This window comes from Phascolarctos cinereus, unplaced genomic scaffold (assembly GCF_003287225.1).
Source record: "Phascolarctos cinereus isolate Bilbo 61053 unplaced genomic scaffold, phaCin_HiC Scaffold_4;HRSCAF=312, whole genome shotgun sequence".
Lineage (NCBI taxonomy): Eukaryota > Metazoa > Chordata > Mammalia > Diprotodontia > Phascolarctidae > Phascolarctos > Phascolarctos cinereus.
In genome coordinates, this window is record NW_027555847.1 from 457,070,025 (window position 1) to 457,089,935 (window position 19,911).

The 19,911-nt window shown below is 38.6% G+C and overlaps 1 protein-coding gene across 1 annotated transcript in view; it reads right to left on the reverse strand.

Moving 5' to 3' along the window:
• Positions 1-10,491: 10,491 nt before the first annotated feature.
• Positions 10,492-19,911, reverse strand: part of GDAP1 (ganglioside induced differentiation associated protein 1) — a 28,823-nt gene continuing 19,403 nt past the window's right edge. The window contains exons 3-6 of the mRNA XM_020971036.1: positions 18,068-18,241; positions 16,373-16,467; positions 15,070-15,184; positions 10,492-13,605 (exon numbers count right to left, since the gene is read on the reverse strand). Coding sequence (XP_020826695.1) covers positions 13,223-13,605; positions 15,070-15,184; positions 16,373-16,467; positions 18,068-18,241 — 767 coding nt within the window. The 3' untranslated portion in view covers positions 10,492-13,222. The remainder of the gene's footprint in view (positions 13,606-15,069; positions 15,185-16,372; positions 16,468-18,067; positions 18,242-19,911) is intronic.

Sequence of the window (19,911 nt, forward strand, 5' to 3'; positions counted from 1 at the left end):
AGTCTAACCTCTTCATTTTTACAGATATAAAAACTCAAACCCAAAGAAGATAATCCATCAACTAACAAGCATTTATTAAGCATCTAGCAGACACTGTGCTGAGTTAGGACTACAAAAACAAAAATTAAACCATCACTGCTCTCAAGGAGCTTACATTCTAATGAGGGATACAATGTATACACATGTAAGTTTAGATAAAATGTCTAAATAAATGAAGTTAGTTATCAGAGGAAGGGCAATAATAGCAGGAGGACCTTAGGAAAGGTTTCAAATAAAAGGTGGAATTTGATCTGAGTGTTGAAGGAAATTAGAAATTGCAAGAGATGGAAGTGAGAAGGGAGTACATTCCAGTTATTGGAGGGTGGGGTGGCAGGAGGAGATGCAAGAGCACAGAGACAGGAGATGAATGTCACGTGAAAGGAACACCAAAGAGGCCAGAATAGCTAGACTATACAGTGTATAGAGAGTGATGTGTAAGATGCATAAGAATGATGTGTAAGAAGATTGAATAAGTAGGAAGTGGTTCCCTTGTGAAGAGCTTTAAACTCCAGAGGGATGTATATTTGGTCCTAAAGGCAATTCTGAACCACTGCAGCTTATTGAGTAAAAAGCTGACACAGTCAGACCTATACATTAGGAAAATCACCGTTGTGGTAGTGTGGAGGATGAAGTAGAATAGGGAAATATATGAGGCAGAGAATTGCGTAGAAAGCTATTTGCAACCTTCTAGGCACTCTAAAGGTGATAAGAACCTGAATTAGGATAGTGTCTGTGTGTGGGAGATGTTGTGGAGACAGATTTGGTAATGTTAGTTAAGAGTTGAAGATAATACCAAAGTTGCAGATCTGGTAACAGAAATGATTGTGATACTTTTGACCCCTATTTGGGGGAGGGAGGTCTTCAGTGACTTGGCCAAGGTCAAATAGGCAGTAAGTGTCAAAGGTGATACTTGAACCAAAGCCCTTAGCCTGGCACCAGGGGCCTTTCTACTATACTACTGGTCATAAAAAGAGTTAACAAAAGAATGAACCAAGAGGTAGAGTAGTATTCTAACATCTATTAATAACTAGGCATGTTTAAAACAATGCAAGAACCATCAGAAAACAGTTTTAATAAAAGTATTAATGACATAGAAATGTTGAGAACTCAAGAAAACTTATGTACATAAAGCAAGTTATAGGTCAATATACCATCCTTACCATATCACCACAGGTATAGTCATCATCCAAAAAGCTAAATCACAAAATCTGAGTCAGAAAGGACTTCAAAGGCCATAGTGATGTGTTATAAAAAACACTGGGTTTGGAGTCAAGGAATCTGGCTTTTAATCTTAGTACTCCCACACAACCCCCAATTGCCCATCTTATCAATAATTTGTTGAATGAACAGTTATTTAACACTTCCTTCATAATAATTCTGTTTCTTTCATATCTCACCAGAACTACTACCCACTCTTATTTGCCTCAAATAGCTCCAAACTCCCTACAAGTTCACTGGCGGGAGAAAAGGACTTTGAAAAATATATCTATGTACATGTATATGTATACATATACCCATGTGTGCATATATGTATGTACATGGGTATACAGGGTGTTCAGGGAAGACTAGCACCTCTGGTAGGAGGGCTTGCCAAGCCCTTTTCAGGGCTGCTTGTTCACCTGTGATGCACATCTGTCACCCAACTCTCACCCTCGGCTCCAAGAAGCTGTAGCACGCAAGGAGACCACAGGCTGGTAAAATCACCTATGCAGACAGGCTAAACTAGGTTGAGAGTAACTGACAAGCCTCAAAACAGTCTGTGTGCGTTAGGGGGATATCTACCCTAGCTATGTGAACATTTTCCCTGGCAGAATAGGCAGATAAGAACAATTTGTTCCAATAGCCATGAAGACAGCTTAGAACTTGGTCAGACATCAGAAACCCCAAGATCATCCACTGCATCCCAGGCTATCATCAGTCTTCTTGCCACTGGACTCTGATGACGCTGGAACAGATAGTAAGGCTGGCAACTTTGTGCAACTCTGCCTCACTTAAATCCAATTTATGCACAAGTGAAAACATCACCCTGTGATGTCATTGGCCCACTTTGAAAATGAAGGACAAACAGCAGTATCTTCAACTGTTAAATAAGGGTATTGCTCTCAAAGACCTATATTTTCCCTTCCAGCTCTGATACTATGATGCCATATGACTTTCTTCCAGAAAAAAAAAAGTTTCGCCTCAGACATTTGACACTTTCTAGCTATGTGACCCTGGGCAAATCACTTAACCCCATCGCCTAGCAAAAAACAAACAAACAAAAAAGGTGTTAGCTGCCTGACAACCAAGGCAATCTAAACTGACAGTGGACCTGCATGGTGAATGCATTGGAAAGTGGGGTAGCAGGGATCCCCTGGTCTTGTAGAGTCATCAGTGAAATGGCTACTTATGGAGAGGTCAGACACCATGAGACCATAATCCCTGTAGCAAGTACATCTTTAAGGAAAGGGAACTAGTCTCAGAAGAAAATATCAGATAAGTCCAACAGATTTTTGCCCATAAACAAAATCAAAGCTCCTGGACTGTAGTTTACTGACCTAACTCTTTCCCTATATTTGAAAATCAGGACATTCGTATTTTTTATTCCTCTTAGTATCTTTCCCATTCTGCACAGTCTTCAAAACATTACTGAAAGTGGCTCAACAATCACACCTGCCAATTCTTTTAGTAACATGGTGTGCTGAAATTGTATCTTGTTTTATTTAGAACATTGTGGGAGACAAAACGGTGAAGTAAGCAGTAAATCACTGTAACTCTGCCATATTCATCTCCAAAACACCATAAAATAGCACCCCAAAAATCCTAGAACAGCAGAACCAGAAAAAATACAAGATGAAACAATCTTTGAACCCAAGAAACTTGGAAAATTGACAGGAAAGATCTGTCTCATTCAGGTAAAAGGGAAGCACAGTCCAGGACAGGCAGTGTCCCAGCAAGCCAGCAGGAAGCCTCACCTCAGCAAACCAGTGGTAAATCTTGAGTCCTCGTGCAGTGGAGCAGGCAAACACCAATACCGGGACTGCTCACATGCCTCAGCAAAGCCAAAGAACCATGCAAATTCCAGCTTTGAGAACTGCCACGTACTTCAGCATACCCTGGCAAACATGCAACCTCCAGTGGCCAGACCTCCACGTGCTTCAGTGTAGCCCCAGGCAAACAGGGAGACACCAAACCTAAGGGTGCCTAAGCAAACAGGCAGCCACCAGCGGCCAGACCACCACCATGTGCTTCAGCATATCCCACCCCTAAAGCACAGATACACCCCATCAGCCTCAGCATACCCCAGACACCAGCACTAGGACACCAGCTCAGCACAGGTAAGCTGCAAGAGCCCCTATACCCTCTAGCAGCACCAACCACCCCCCATCATACCCCCTCAGCACAGTATAGCACCAAACACAAAGGTCCCCTATAGGCCCCAGGGCAAAATCAGTGCAGCTTCAGGTAAATAGCCAGGGCCTACAGCCCCTGGCACAAGAAGCCTGAGACAATGCCCCTTCTATCCCAGAAGCAGAGATCAAATTTAAAAGAAAAGAAAAAGGCCAAAAAAGATGAGCAAAAAAAATCCAGAAAAACAAACCAAAAAATAATCTTAACATAGAAAGTTATTATGAGAGGGAAGATCAAGACAAAAATTCGAAAGAGGACAACAGTGTCAAAATACCTATGGGCAAAACCCCAAAGAAAAACAGTAAGTGGTCTCAAGCCCAAAAAGAACTTGCGGAAAGGCTCAAAAAGAAGCTTAAAAATCATATGAGAGAGGTAGGGAAAAAATTGGGAAAAGAAATGAAAGTGATGCAAAGAATTATGAAAAAAAGAGTCAACATCTTGGAAAAAGAAAAGAACTGCTTAAAAAGTAGAATTGGCCAAATGGAAAAGGAGATACAAAAATCCACTGAGGAAAACAACTCCTTAAAAAGTACAATTGGCCAAATAGAAAACAAATTATAAAAGCTAATAGAGGAAAACAACTTGAAAGTTAGAATTGGGCAAGTGGAAGCTAATGACTCTATGAGACATTGAGAATCAATCAAACAAATTCAAAAGAATGAAAAAAAATAGAAGAAAATGTAAAATACCTCATGAGTAATACAGCTAACCTGGAAATTAGATCCAGGAGAAAAAATATCAGAATCATTGGACTACCTGAAAGCCATAATCAAAAGGAGGACCTGGGTAGTATACACATAGATAGAGTGTATGGGTAAAACACGAATTTGAAGGAATGACATAAAAAAATAATTAAGGGATGAGAAAGGGGAATGCACTGAGTGTAGAAGGAAGGGAGAGGTAAAATGGGTTAAATTATTTCACATGAAAAGGCATGAAAAACCTATTACTATAGAGGTGAAGATGGGAGAGTGGGTGATAGGCATCACTTGAATCTTATTCTCATCAGTATTGGCTCAAAGAGAGACTAATATACACAATCAGATGAATACAGAAATCTATCTTACCTGACAAGGAAGTAGGAGGGGAGCAGACTAAGTAAAGGAAGAGGAGCAGACTGACAGAAGCGAGAACAGATCAGGGAAGGTGGTAGACAGAAGCAAAACACAGGTGAGAAGGGAAAGGGTGAAAGGAGAAAGAGGATAAACAGAAGGAAAAATAGGATGAAGGGAAATACACAGTAATCATAACTGTGAATGAGAATGGGATGGATGCTCCCATAAAACAGAAATGGATAGCAGAGTGGATCAAAAAACAGAATCCTGGGGCAGCTAGGTGGCACAGTGGATAGAGTACCGGCCCTGAAGTCAAGAGGACCTGAGTTCAAATCCAGCCTCAGACCAAACACTTGACACTTACTAGCTGTGTGACCCTGGGCAAGTCACTTAACCCCAATTGCCTAAAAAGAAAAAAAACTGCAAAAAAAAAAAACAGAATCCTACAATATGTTGTTTACAAGAAACACACTTGAAACAGAGAGACACATACAGAGTCACACACATGAATTTTCCTTCTGAAGTTTCATTTTCTATGAAGTTAATCAATATGTCAATAACCAAGCAGGGATACTATTGAATCATCTCTTTTCCAGTGAAGTGGCATCTTTCAGGAAATTCCAGGACAGGTCCCAGAAATGTTCTGTGGCAAGACAGGCAACCTGCCACAGTCCAAGCCACTATCTTGCAAGCTTGTGACCACATTCGGCCACAACTGCAGCAGCAAAAGCAGCAGCCATGGCAGCAGGGAACCAGTGCCTAGCTGGGGCCCTTGAAGTCCAAGGTCATTATTTTACAAAGAAATGGGTTTTTTTTCCATTGCTTCCTGTATGCTTCCTCTATATTCCTATAGGTTTCTTCTCTAAGGTTACCTTTCATTTACTTTTAAAGTATTTAACATCTATCTATTTATATATACCTGTAGGCTCCCCTCAGGCACCAGACTTAAGCCCTTATAATTTGCAAACTTGATAGGCATTATATGAATGAAGTAAATATATATATATATATACATATATATGTATATATATATATATATATATGTATATTTATCATTTACTATGTAGGAGACTATTCTAACCTCTAGGGATACATATACAAAAGTAAGCTTCCATATCCTGAACTGCAGAACTCTGTATAAGATATAAGCCTACAAATTTAGTACTAAAATGTCAAGATGTGTGATATAGAATGAAGGCTGAAAGCATTAATGATTCATAATAATTCTGAGAAAGGAATTATAATAAAGGAAAGTTGGGCTGAGATAAATAAGCATTTTTAAATGAGTGATCACTAGAAATGTTCTATATGTCACTTGAGGGTGGATTATGATGCATTAGCTGAGAAAAGCATTGGAAAATAGGATTATAACTTTGGTGAATAGTTAAAGGGATTAAATCAAGTGAAACTAATATAAAGTCTACCAAAAGTATATCACTCAAAAAGAAAGAAAATAGTTTTCCAAATTCAACATATGATCACCATGCTGACAATTTTTTTTTTAAAAAAAAAAGCAAAATATACATCTAATTTACCTTAACTATTTAGGATCACAAACATTTGGATCTCATCTGGAATATTATTGCTTCATTCTAGGAGACATCAACTTGAAGATCCTTAAAGAAAAATCGTCCTTATGTTATGTTTGTGAGTAATTTCTAATGTTTTGTGATTAGGAAACTAACAAAAACTAAATCAATCTGAAGTCTTTCTGTCCTGTCTTTACCCTACAGAACAAAAAATGTCTTATTTGGTTTTGGAAAGAATATGGCAACTTTTTCTTCCTGGTGGGAAAACACTAGCTTCAGATTCAGGGGACCCAAGCTCAAATCCTAACTCCAATACTTAGTACCTATGTGACCTTAGGCAAGTCACTTAACCAATGAGTCAGAAAATAACTAATTTGTACCATTGTACCATTGACATCTATCTGCTTCATCTTTCCCAATTCCCTGCTCTCCTTTACTGATATTCCCATTGCCTGTTCCATCCAGTTTGGGCTACTTCTCTTGCTGTCTCAATCTGTCCAACCCGGCTCATGTTTGGTTTCCATGCCTATCTCTTCCTGTGGATTTGGTATTTCTGAAATCTTCATTCCCATCCTCAAAAAAGCAGAATACTAAACTCCTATAAAAACTTTTGTCCTTCTGACCCCAGGCAAGAGTTACTTTACCCCTTAGTCTAAGCTGCTCATCTCTGGCTACACAGTGGGGAAGGCTTTGGCACTATTACGACTTCTCTTCTGAAGTATTTGTTTCTGCTGTGTTAAGAGGAATTTTGCAGAAGAAAACTATATTAGTGATTGCATGCCAGTATATAAATATTGTAACAAAAAAAAATAAAGACAAAAGAATAGTATCAGAGTTGCATCCTTTGATTTAACTTTATGAAGGGGGTTTTAAGGTAAAGTGTCAAGTCAGATTGCATACTTGCATGAAACTGAGACAGTTTTGGCACCAGATTTGAAGATTGGCTTTCTCTGCACCTCAGGCCCTGGTTGCTCCTTTGCCTACATTCTGTACTCTAGTATCTTTCCATCTGTCAGTCCCTGGATCAAACTGAGGTTAGGGCTTAGCTCTTGTACAAACAATATGCTTTTCTGAACCTGAGTACTGCCCATCTTCTGAAGCAACCTATGGCTACTGAGGTCTATTCTCTCCTCCCGTCTCTTCATTTTCAGTCAATTACCTCCAAAGGCTTGCTTTCTCATACTTTAGAAGATCGTGAGTATGAGTTTTCCTCAGTAAATGTGGGGCACCTCTTTCCCTGGTTTAACACAGGAGATTTAGAAATGTATGTAAGTGTTGCAGTAAATAGAAAAGATCAGGCAACTGTAGTGCCCATAAATATAAAAAGGAAAGCTCATTTAGAGCCAAATCATACATCATAGGCAAAAACCAATTCATAAGGGCGGCTAGGTGGTGCAGTAGATAGAGCACTGGCTGTAAAGTCAGGAGGACCTGAATTCAAATACAGCCTCAGACAAAACATGTGACACTAGTTGTGTGACCCTGGGCAAGTCACTTAATCCCAGTTGCCTAAAAAAAAAAATTTATGAAGATATGGCTGTGCCAGAATCAGTATGGGGTGTTCCATGTAGAGTTGTACATTATTATTTTATTCTTAATTCAGTAGAAGAGAAAAAGGAATGATCAAAAACATAGGGAAAAATAGGACTTGAAATACCTTGAAATCTGTCATTTACCCAGAGATAAAAGTATGTGAATTACTTTTATAAAAGCACTTCCTTATTAATGTGTTGATATAGTAAGCTACTTTGTGATTTTGAGGAAAAGAATAGTATCATTAATTAAGGTCATTTGTTTTAGGTTCCCTCTTCTCACTTCCTCCTGATCTCACAACCCTTTGACCTCAGTGCCTTTAGTCTCTGATGAGGAGGTAGCCCTTCATCTCACCAAGGCACACCATTCTATACATACCCTTCATCCCATTTTTTTCCATTTTCTGTAGCAGATCACCCATGATGTAATACCCACTCCCTCTCTCCCCTCTTTCTTCCCCTCTCCCTCTCTCTCAAATTTTCAATTTCTCCCCCATCTACTTGTTCCCTCTCTACTTCCTACCTACATACCCAAGTATCCACTATCCTTAAAAAAATTTCACTATATCATATTCCCATGAGCTTGTATTCCACATTTTCTCTCCCTTTCTCAAACTCCTTAATAAAGCTCTTGGTATTTCTACTTGGGGCAGCTAGGTGTATAAAGTGCTGGGCCTGGAGTCAGGAAGACTCATCTCTCTGAATTCAAATCTGGCCTCAGACACTTATAGCTGTGTGACCCTGGGCAAATCACTTAACCCCATTTGCCTCTATAAAATAAGCTCAAGAAGGAAATGATAAACTACTCCAGTATCTTTGCCAAGAAAAGCCCAAAACAGCATCACGAAGTCAGACATGACTGAAACGACTAAACAAAAAATTTCTACTTTGTCGGTTCTCATTCTCTCGTAAACATTTTACGATCTGGCTTCTAACTTCATTACTCAACTGACCTCATTTTTCTTGGTCCCACTCCTCTTTTCTATCTATACTCTCTCCCTTCAGTTCAATTATATCTTTTTTTTCTTTTTTTTTCTTTTTTGCTTTTTGGTGAGGCAATAGGGGTTAAGTGACTTGCCCAGGGTCACACACCTAGTAAGTGTCAAGTGTCTATGGACAGATTTGAGCTCAGGTCCTCCTGACTCCAAGGCCAGAGCTCTATCCACTGTGCCACCTAGCTGTCCCTTCAATTATATCTTTTTACAAATGACAGATAGATAGATAGATAGATAGATGATAAATAGATAGATATAGATACAGATACAGATACAGATATAGATATAGAGATGTAGATGTAGATGTAGATGTAGATGTAGATGTAGATGTAGATGTAGATGTAGATGTAGATGTAGATGTAGATGTAGATGTAGACATCCATCTGTAGTTTCTTTCCTGACCTCCAGACCAACATCACCAGCTACGTATTGGACATTTCAAAATGAATATCCCATAAGCACTTCAAATTTCACATCACCCAAGCAGACATCTCTCATATACATCCACTTCACTTGACTCACATAACTACCACCCTAGTTAAGGATCTCTTCACCTCTCACCTGGGCTTTTGCAATAGTCTCTTAATTGGTTTCCCTGCCTTGTTCTTCCACACTCTAATCCATCCTCCACTGAGTGACCAAAGTAATTTTTATAAAGCACAGATCTGACCCTGTCACCTCCTCCTCGACTGAGAATAGCTCTCATGGCTCCCTATTGCCTCTAGGAGAAAAATTCAAAATTCTCCATTTGACATTCATGCTGCCTTTTGAGAATCTTTAAATATTACTCCTCTCTACAAACTCTGCAGTCTAGCCAAAATAATCTACTTGTTGTTCTTCCTACGTGACATGCCATCTCCCATCACCATTCTTTGTACTGACTGCTTCCATGCCGGAATGCTTTCCTTCCTCATCTCTACTTTTTAGAGTCCTTGGCTTCCTCCAAGTCTCAAGTTCTGCCTCCTGAAGGAGATGGTCTCCTCAGTCCCCAGCATCTTCTTTCCCAAAGTTATCTCATGTCTACTTTGTGTCATTTATATTGACGTATGTACATGCCTTCCCTGGTAGAATATAAGCTCCTTGAGGGCAACATTATTTTGTATTTGTCTTTATGTCCCCTAGATTTTATACAGTGCCTAGTATGTAATAGGTGCTTAATAAAATGCTTGTTGATTGATTACTTGACATTAATTTAAACATTTGAACATTAATAGCCTATAATTCATGATTATACTGAAACTATATTACTTTTATAAATTGTGTCACTTAATTTTATATTTTAAAAAATATAGCTCACAACTCAAAATCCTGAATATCAGTCTCATTCCACCACAGTATCTTTCACATAGAAATTTAACAAATGTTTTAATTGAATCAAATGTTTAATTCCTTTATTTCCTCTATTTCAATATGTTTCAATTTACAAAAAATCAATGAACATACTTTTTTATGGAGGTGGTATGGTATAATATAAAAACAATGGAATTTGAGACAGTAAACCTAAAGTCCTGGCCTTATTGTTTATTAATTGTGCGACCTTGGATAAGTCATCTCTCTAAGCCTCAGCTTCCCTGTTAAAGGGGTGTAAGAGTACTTATAATTATCAAATGAAATGAAGTATCTAAAGTACTTCATATCAATATACTATTAATAATAATGATGCCACTCATATAATACTTTAAGATTTGTAAAATACTTAAATACTATCTAATTTTATCCTCACAACGACCCTGGGAGGTTGGTGATATTATTGGTCCCATTTTCCAGATAAGGAAATCGAGGCAGTGAAAGGTTAAGTGCCTTACCCAGGGTCACACAGCTAGTAAGTGTCTGAGGCCAAATTTGAACTCAAGTTTTCCTGACTCCAAGTCCAGCAGTCTATCCACTGTGCCACCTAGTTTCTAACCACAAAGCATTCTATATGAATCTGAAAAATAATCTACTACAATAATTTTTGCTTTAAAATCCATGTTTATTTGCCAATTACACTTAGAGGGGTTACATTGAGAATATAATCTTGAATCTATATTTCTGTTTATATGTTGCGTTCAATCAAGGTGGTAACAGAAATAAAAGTGACTGAGGATTGTATCTAATCCACAAGTTATCATCAGCACTCAGAATCACCAAAAGTTGCACAAGAACTTAAAAAACAGAACCAAACCATGTGGAACTGCAAAAGTAAGAAAACGAGATTATAGTCATAAGATTTCAGCAACCAACCTAAGATGAAGTTCCTTCTTAGTGTTTTCAATATTTTTCAACTTTTAAGCTTTACAGGACTTTTTTGAAATTGAAAAAAAAAATTGGTGACTCAGCAATGTGTATTGTGAACCAATTAAGCCAGGCTCATGATCACGAACAGGAACATGTAAAGAGAATATCTGGCAACCAAGGGTATTCTAATAACAATTCATATAGATAGCAGGTGTTGGGTACAGCAGCTGTGCAGTACAACTCTGGACTTTCCAGTGTGGAAGTGCCTTTCTATAGCAATAAGAAATGAATAGCACTTGCGGTCACCTAGTAGACTGACCTCATGGAAATGTCCACCAGGTGGGTACGAGGGAAACCAGTGCTTCTCTTTTATCTATCCTGAACCCATAATAGTTGAGTAGTCCTAGATAAAGAGCGACATCTTGTGGTTATTTTAATCAGTGAAAAAGTTACTTTACAACTTATATCAAGTGACATCCCAGATAGGGGGGCCCATGGCATTACCTTTGCACGTGAAGGACTAAAAGTTTTTCATAAAACTTTATTGGTCTTGTCTTTGCTGTACTAATAATAAAAACTGGAAGACTACCCTGTACCAAACTACTACTCTGTGCCCTAGCCAAGAAATTTTTTTCAGTGAAAGTTTCCTCCTGTCTTTAATTTTGTTTTGCCATTCTGAAGTTCCCCCTTTTAACATAACAGTGACCTGAGTAGCCAGGAAATACCATAAACAACTTACTAATGCCTACAATGATGGGTTTTAAATACATGCAGTGAGATTTTCCAGAGGCGAATCAGTGCAGATACACCACAGCATAGTACATTTCGATACAAAGCACAAACATAATCAAAGCTGCCAGCATGTTAATATTGTTGGATTAAGTTTACTCGGCAGACATCATTCAGTTTTTCTAAACGGAGCGCATCCAGTTCATCAAGATCTCCACAACTGTTGGATCATGCCATGGAATTACAGAAATGTGTTGGTTTTTTACCATTGACAACAAGTTATTGTTTTCTAGGTATGACTGTTTCCTATTAAAGAAAAGGAAGAGAGAGGAATGAGGGCATTTTCTTTGGCCGTTTCTATCTACACAGCCAGCCTGAGGCTGACATGGGACAAGTTTTTCACAGAAACTTTGGAGCCAGAAAGGACCATAAAGATCATCTAGTCTTATCCCTTCTTTTTAAAGATGAGATAATTGGGGCTCAGAGAGGTTAAAAGATTTTCCTAAGTTAATGGCAAAGCAAAGACAAAACCCGAAGTCTTTTAAGTCCAGGCCCACAACTCATTCCATTACACCAAGCTGCCCCTTTCTGAATATTGAAGCTTACTGCAGTTCAGGTTTCTTGTATTCATTCATTCATGGTACCCAACACAAGAAAAACCAAGAAACTTCCCTAAGCCTCTCTTACGTTCAAGTTTGGAAAATAAGAATACTTTGCTTCATCACTAATGGCAATATAAACCTTAAACAGACATGTTCCACTGTTTTTCTAGGCAAGAAGAATATATTCTGTTTGGTAATCTTAGCCAAATTTCCAACTGGAAAAGCAATTGACATTATAAAGATTCAAATGTATTTTTTAAAAAAACCAACCAGATTTAAATGTAATGGTGTAGAGGTAAATTTCAGGCTTTTCTCCAAACCACTACCTTCAAGAAATACTTTCATGCTTCCTATCAGAGGCCCAAGAGCTCCAGTGAGACATCTCAGTAAACGTATTATTTAGCAAGGAAACAAGCAACTTATGGCCCCAATGGACTAATATGAGAATAAGTTGCTTGTCCCAACATTCCACATGGTGGCATTTGTATCTTTTCTTCTCTTTTCCTCTTATTTCCTCTTCTTTTTTCCCTCTTGTCCTATTTCTTCCTTAAGGCTGCCAGTGACAAAAAAGGTACAAATGAGTGTTCATTAGCATGCCTGATGACCTTCCAAGCTAAGGAGATGGATGCCCACTGGCCTAGAGCACTGGAGTGAATTTCTAGTTTGTATGGATAATGTTCACTGACGTCATGTGATATTGCAAGAACCAATGAGATCAGGTTCAGAAAGCACTTTGCAATGCTTAGATAAAGAAATGCATGCAAGCACAGATTGCTACTATTGGCTGCTTACAATAATTAACACCATAAATAATTCAGCAGCACATCTTTTTATTTATGTAGCAAGGGGAAATTGCAATCTTGAAACAATGGTCTAGCTGTATAAGATATCTTTTATATAAATTCACCTTGCCCATCTTTTTAAAGATGTTTTAATTCAAACAAGTACTCAAAATTTACCAAAAAAAAAAAAATTCTATAGCTTGACCTCAACTTATGAGCTAGCCAGAGAGTAAAGGAAATTAAATCAGCACATTTTCCTGCTTATTTGGGATAATTCTTTACCAGCCCTAGGAGAGAGGCAAGTGTCAATTGGAAAGGCCACATCGTTTGCCATAGCCAACACAGCACAAGCCTAGAAATAATTTTGTCTTGCTCTCAGTGCTAAAAACACATTGCCAAATCTTTTTCTGAAAAGCACAAAAGCAAAATATCCCATTCCTGCAAGCAGACCAACCACAAAGGTGGTGCCAAGAACTTTTGGGGCCCTTTTCTTGGCCACCCGGAATGCTGTTGGCAGCACTGCCGAGATTAATATATTGTTGACATGTCCTAAAACCTTGTTAAATGTTTTTCTCTTCAAGACACGCTCGTAATAGGTTTCCAAGTTTGGTCGCTTTCCATTTCCCCAGTTTCTCCTTGCAAACCCCAGGAACTTCAGTCGATGCAATGTGACAGCAAGCGATACATCTGCCAATGTGAAAGATTCACCACAGAGCCAAGGCTGGCAGCCCTCCTCTAATCAGAGAAAAAGACACGGAGAATTAGGTGCAAATACTATACAGGGGGAACCCAGAGGAGATATGCTGCCTGACTACATTATTCCCTCATCTTTAAGAGTGACTGCAAAGTTATCAACATTTAAAAGTGCTGTATTACTCCTAATGAAACATTCATGGCCAAGTTATTTGATGCTTAAAAAAAAAAATGAAAGCAAAAGCTAATTTATTCTAAGCTTAAGGGATTTTTGTGGAACAGCTGTTAGCTGCCCAGGTCTCTGGGTGAAAGCTGAAGCCCCCTGGTACTTAATACCTGCCTGATGCTTCATAAGCGACCCCAAGTGGCTTAGGGCCTCCAAGAAGCAGTGTGATCCCCAGACACTCCCTGCTCATTTCAGCAAGCAACAGGTGTGCTTGAGGTAACAAGATCAAGTTCGGTCTGCAACTGTCAATGGCATTGCCATCAATTTTTTTTTTCAAAGTGGGGACATTCTGTCACCTTGTGCAAGGAAAGTTTCAGGTGACAGAACTATCATCTAGAGACCCCAGCATGCTGCACAGGTGGGACTAACATATATGGGCACATGGGAATTGTTTTATTCATAAAGCTCAACCCACATATGTTCACAACTAGTCCAAACTTTATATTATCTAGATTATGCATCTGGGAGACAGCTGGAGCTGTGGAGAACAGATCAGCCTAAGCAGCAGGAAGCTCTGGATTCAAGTATTGCCTCTGACACACAGTAGCTTTGTGACCATGGCCCAGGCTCTAGTCAACTCTAAGACTGGGATCTACAAACTAGGTCTTGAGGGTCAGATCTGGCCCACCCCACCCCCTGCTTTTGTACTGCCTAAGCTAAGAATGGGATCTTTTTTTACATTTTTAATGCAATAAAACTTTATTTTAGAAATTTATTTTAAAAACCATTCTTAGCTTTCTACCCGTACAAAAACAGGCTGCGTGTCCTACTTTAAGATTGAAAATTACAGAATAGTTGCTGATATGCATTGATAGAAGAGATTTCCATACTGGGATTCCCCCACATTGAAGAAATCACAGATCCAGATGCCTTCCTTTGTTCCCCAAAAGATATGCATGCTTCCTGATTCATATGGTTTTCTTACCTGTACTTTTTGGGGCAAAAGCCATGCCTGAACAGGCAAAATGAAAAACAACATTTAGGCAAAGACCCAGATTAATCTCCAGGAATGAAAGAAACATTGTTACTAATTTGAAAGGGAACGGTGGAATCTGAAAGCTATTAGCTGCCATCACTTTCACTAAAAAACTGTTCCATTCTTTCCAATACCACCTGAGCGACCATTAAACAGCTGATTTTGCTGAGCTCACTTGAGTTACCTCGATCATAATTAAAATATGAACAGAAAGCATGGATAAAATGTTTGAAATGAAATCTTTCAAGTGAGCATGATAGCAATGATAGGAGGCGACAGGAGAGAAGCCTAAATCAGCACTTACCTGGGGTTTCTTCATTTCTCCTTTGCAATTCAGTTTCAACTTGATCCAAAACTTTCTCAAGCTCATCAAGTATTTTCTTCAAATATTTTACATTGTCATGGTCCAGTAGCTTTGACTAAGCAAAGAAATAAAAAAAAAAACACTGAACACATTTAATTTCTGTAAGGGATTTACACAGTGCAAAATTTACATCTTATGAATCTGCACATTATTCTAGAAGGCAGCAAAAGCGAACAGGATAATTTAAAGTGAAAAACACCATTAAGAGAAAACTTCAGCTTAGAAAAGGCACTCATAAGTAACTTCCTTTTCTCAGAAGCAGTTCCAAGCAGAGTCAAATGACTACAGCAAGGAAAGCCAGTAGAGAGAGGCATCAGAAAGTCCATTATATCTACTCTAAAGGGCAGTCTACATAGGAATAAAAACCTCTTTAGGCCTAGATGGACTAGGGAGGACAGGGAGAGTATATCATTAATGATAGTTCACTGATTTATTGAATGCTTATTTTTTATTATGCTCATTGTTTATTGAATACTTTTAAGGTATTATTCTAGGTACTATGGGATACAAAAATGAAAAATGGAAGTTCCTATCCTCAAAGTTCTTACAATTTAATAGAGGAAAGATGACACAGGAACAAAATTGGGGTGCTATAAAATAGAAAATAATGAAAGCAAAGGAGAAATTCCCCCCAAAAAATGCTCAGAAAAAATATATATAAAGGACAGATCATTTTCACCTGGTAAAAAATAGTGATTTTATTTTTTTGGAGGGAGGGGGCAGGTGTTAGGGAAAACTAGGCACCACAGCTAGGCACAGGACTTAGGCAAAAGATAAGAGACTGTTGTGATGGTGGTGAAAATATTTTCCCAATAAAGTAGGATTGCAAAGGAAAAAGGAAAACAAAAAGGCTAGGAGATAAGGCAATGTAGAAGGGATTGGGGGAGTTGTTGATCAATCTATCTGATAAGATCTAGGGGTTGACTTTTGTTGGGCCAGAGTATTTTCTGCAGAGCTGGACATGCACACTTGGCCTTTTGCTGAGGGAAAGCACCTTGCTGGGAGGACACAGTGAATTCCTCTGGACCCCGATGACTAGAACTGCCTCCTGATGATTAGCAACAGATCGGGAGTGAGGAGTGGGGTGAGAGACTTTTCTTGGGAGACTTCCAAGGAAGGAAAGAAAGAAAGGAAAGAACAGAGGGAGGGAGGGAGGAAGAGGAGGAATTGAAAAGAGGAGAAACTTATACTTTAGCACCATGCAACACTAAATGACAGCTAGGAATAACCCTGGGTGGCTTACTTTAAGACGTTTCTGCTTTGCTATGTATGCATCCTGAAGGTCTGGATTTTCTTGAGCAAGTTTCTTCAGTTCAGACTCAGTATTACCTATTTGGCCTGATGTTGGGAGCATTTTCCAAAAACAAAACAAAAACAAAGCTTTTTCTCAGAACACCAACTAAATCAGTACAGTTCCACAGTATTTCCCCTTTTCCCTAGGCCCTCCATCCAGGGAGCTATTCCACCCCTAGACAGAAGTTCTTTTCTGACTTCACACCCCAATGAGAAGTAGGGAAATAAAGAACTCTGAAAATCACAGTAAAAATGATTAGAATACACCTACTCCTGTCTGTAAGCCATAAAATCAGTATTTTAGAGTAGCAATAAATTAATTCTATAAATTATCAACATTATCATCATCATAACTGCATGTCCATAAATATGTGACGCAAGTAATATCAAGGCTCTGGAAACACATAGACTTAATTGTGAAGGAATAGGCAGAAAGAGGGATAGTGGATAATTTCATTATACTGAATGATATCAAGGAAATGATCTACCGATACTCAGCCAATTGCATGGCCAAGGCTTATGGGAGACAACACCACAGACTCTAAGTTTTGTCTGGACATCAATAATTTCTCAGGAGGGATAGAGACTGAACCTCTCATTTCATTGGTATAGAGAACACCTAGGTGAGAAAACTCCCTCTACCAGTTTTATAATCTTAGAGAATTGCCTGGGGCACTGAGAGATTAAATAACTTCCCAGGATCTGATCTATGTGTAAGAGGCAGGATTTGAGCCCAGGTCTCCCTGGCTTTAAGGCCACCCCTCTAGTCACTATACTCCATTACTTCACAAAACATGAGCAAAACTTTTTATAATCTTATTATGCCCAAGTAAAGCAACATCTCTTTAAAATCTTGAAGATACAGAATCAAAGGATGAAGTGAAGCAGCAAATAAGGGGAGAAACAGCATAGGGAAGACTAGAGCAAGAAGTTAGGAAAATTAATGAATCTAAAGAACCATTTATGAAATTAACAGACATATTCAAAGGATATGAGGCTTAGCATTCTCCTCCAGAGCATTTGGGAAAAAAGAAATATCAATAAATAATAGATTATTATTAAAAAAATTACACAGGCAAATAAAAATAGCCTTTTGTTTTCCTACATAGAGGGAACAAGGTTTTCATTAATTTCTTTAGGTTAGTATTGCCTAGTTGCCTAGTATTGCCTAGGCCTTCGTTGCAAAGTCAAGCTCTATTGAAATATAACAGAATAAGCCAGGTATTCATTCCTCACAGGTCACTACACTTGAGATCATGAGGAGATTGCAGAATGTGCTTGAATCCCATAGCTAGTCAGGGGGGGGGGGGGGAGCAGAACAAAAACCCAGGTCATCACATTACTAGTCCAATCCCTTTTCCACTATATCAATGTACCTTACCACAAAGAACTCCTATTTTGTGACGTATGTAGCCTTGACCTCCAAAATAAAAGTGGGGAAATGCACTAATTAAAAAACAAATATTTACTTAATATAAGGCACAGATTAATAAACTTGGAGCATTTATTTTCTATGATAATCTTGGGGGCATATGTGAAACAAATTGAAAAGCCCTACCCATGATCATAAGAAATAATAGAAATCAGACAAACGAGTTATAAAAGGAATGTGAGACAAATCAAGGTTCCTGAACCCTTTACATACTGCGAATCCTTGTTGTTGCATAAGCAGGGATCATGGAGTCCACTGTTAGTTCTGGGTGTAAGATGCAGCCATGTGTATAGGCATCCATGGGCAAAGAGTCAAGGAGTTCTCTGTAGTGCTGGACTCGTGGGTAATACATACTTTCTTTTTCAGGTATTAACCTGGGTGTCTTTTCTAAGATATTCATGCATAAAGAAAAAAATTAAAATTAGGTAGCATGACAAAAAGAAACACATTATGATAAAAATCATCAGCATGACCTTAGTAGAATTTAAATGACAATAAGTGTGTATTAAGAAACAGGGATTATAATTGTAAATCATGGGTTCTTAACTAGCCAATTAAAAATATGAAGTGACATTATATACAAGGTTACTGATATGAACACAATAATGAACACAGATGAGAGGACCTCCAATAGAGGGGGGTTTTCTTCAAAAATTGTAAAGTAAATTAATTATCTTAAGGTTGGGTCTTCAGGGGACAAGAAAGGTCTTGCCCCACAGCAGTTGCTACTTGTAATTGTTCTTTCCCAGAAACTGTCCAGAATTTCAAATATAAGAATTGGATGCATCATAAATTCTTTTTTGTCTATAGAGTGCTCCTTTGAACCTATTTGACTCTCCGCCACTCTGCTGCTCTTCACAGTGGACATTTGACTGACAGTGGTAACAGAACTAAAGAGATGTAACCCAGATGCAAAAGAGCATCCCACTCAGTGCCCATTTCAGAGAGTTATACCAGGATAAGCAATGGCAATAGCAGGCTGAAAACGTCTGAGCTCCCTGGCAGCAATCAGCCAGAGAGGACTGAGAAAATTACTCATTATGGGATCTTCCATATAATCCTAAATCTACCTAGCTCCAAAGTCTATCTTCTATGTGATGAGTTATAATCCAAAGTTCCTTGGGGGTTCTCTGTTGGCTTTGAAAGAACATCCCAACTGGATATAAGTCAATTATGTGCTCCTTTGCCCCCTTGCAAGGGCATAGCCATAGGAAAACAAATGCAAATTGTGCATGTCATAGAACTCCTAGAATGTCAAAGCAGCTTCTGTACTCTCTAGGGACTCCCAGAGTTTAGGAAAGTTGTGGGCTAATAACTGTTGGGTAGATTTTCATAGTTTTATGCATCATGTGCTGGTTATTATTTAGTTATAGAATCTATGCTGAGTAGAATCCACTATATGCACTATTCAAGAATGTTTGTCAATTTCTGTAGAGAGCCAATCCCATTATGCCAAAAATCATGTGACTAGAACAATTTAAAGTATACGAAGTTCAAGAAGGAGCTGCAGTTTCCTATTACATGGGGTTGTAAGAACCAGTTTCTGATTGGGTAAATCCACAAATCCACACATTCCTTGACAGTGAATTGGTACTGCCCCATAGAGAGAGGCAAAGCTAAAGGAGAAAAGATAGCTGACTTTCTGAGAAACATGGAGAATACTCCTACCTTGTGGAGAATACTCCTACTCCAGCCAGTCAACTGCCTAAAGAAGTATCAGACTCCCCACAACCCAGAGCTTCAAAACTTAAAGGATCAATGATTGGTTGTCATTGTTTACATGGCAGTTAGCTAAGTCTAGTTAAGATTTGTATTTTTCTCGATTAGACATTTATCATTCATTCATTAACTTTTAGTGTTTGAGACATTAGGCATTATTGAATCTTGCTGTTTTGTTTTACGGATAAAGAAATGGAACCTCACAATGCTCAAATGGCTCTCCCAAGGTGGCATACCTAGGTAGTGGCAGAGACAGGACTTCCAATTTCTAGGCTAGTACTCTTTCAACCACACAACTATGCCTTTCATGTTTTTTCAAAGGATGCAAATGCCAGAGA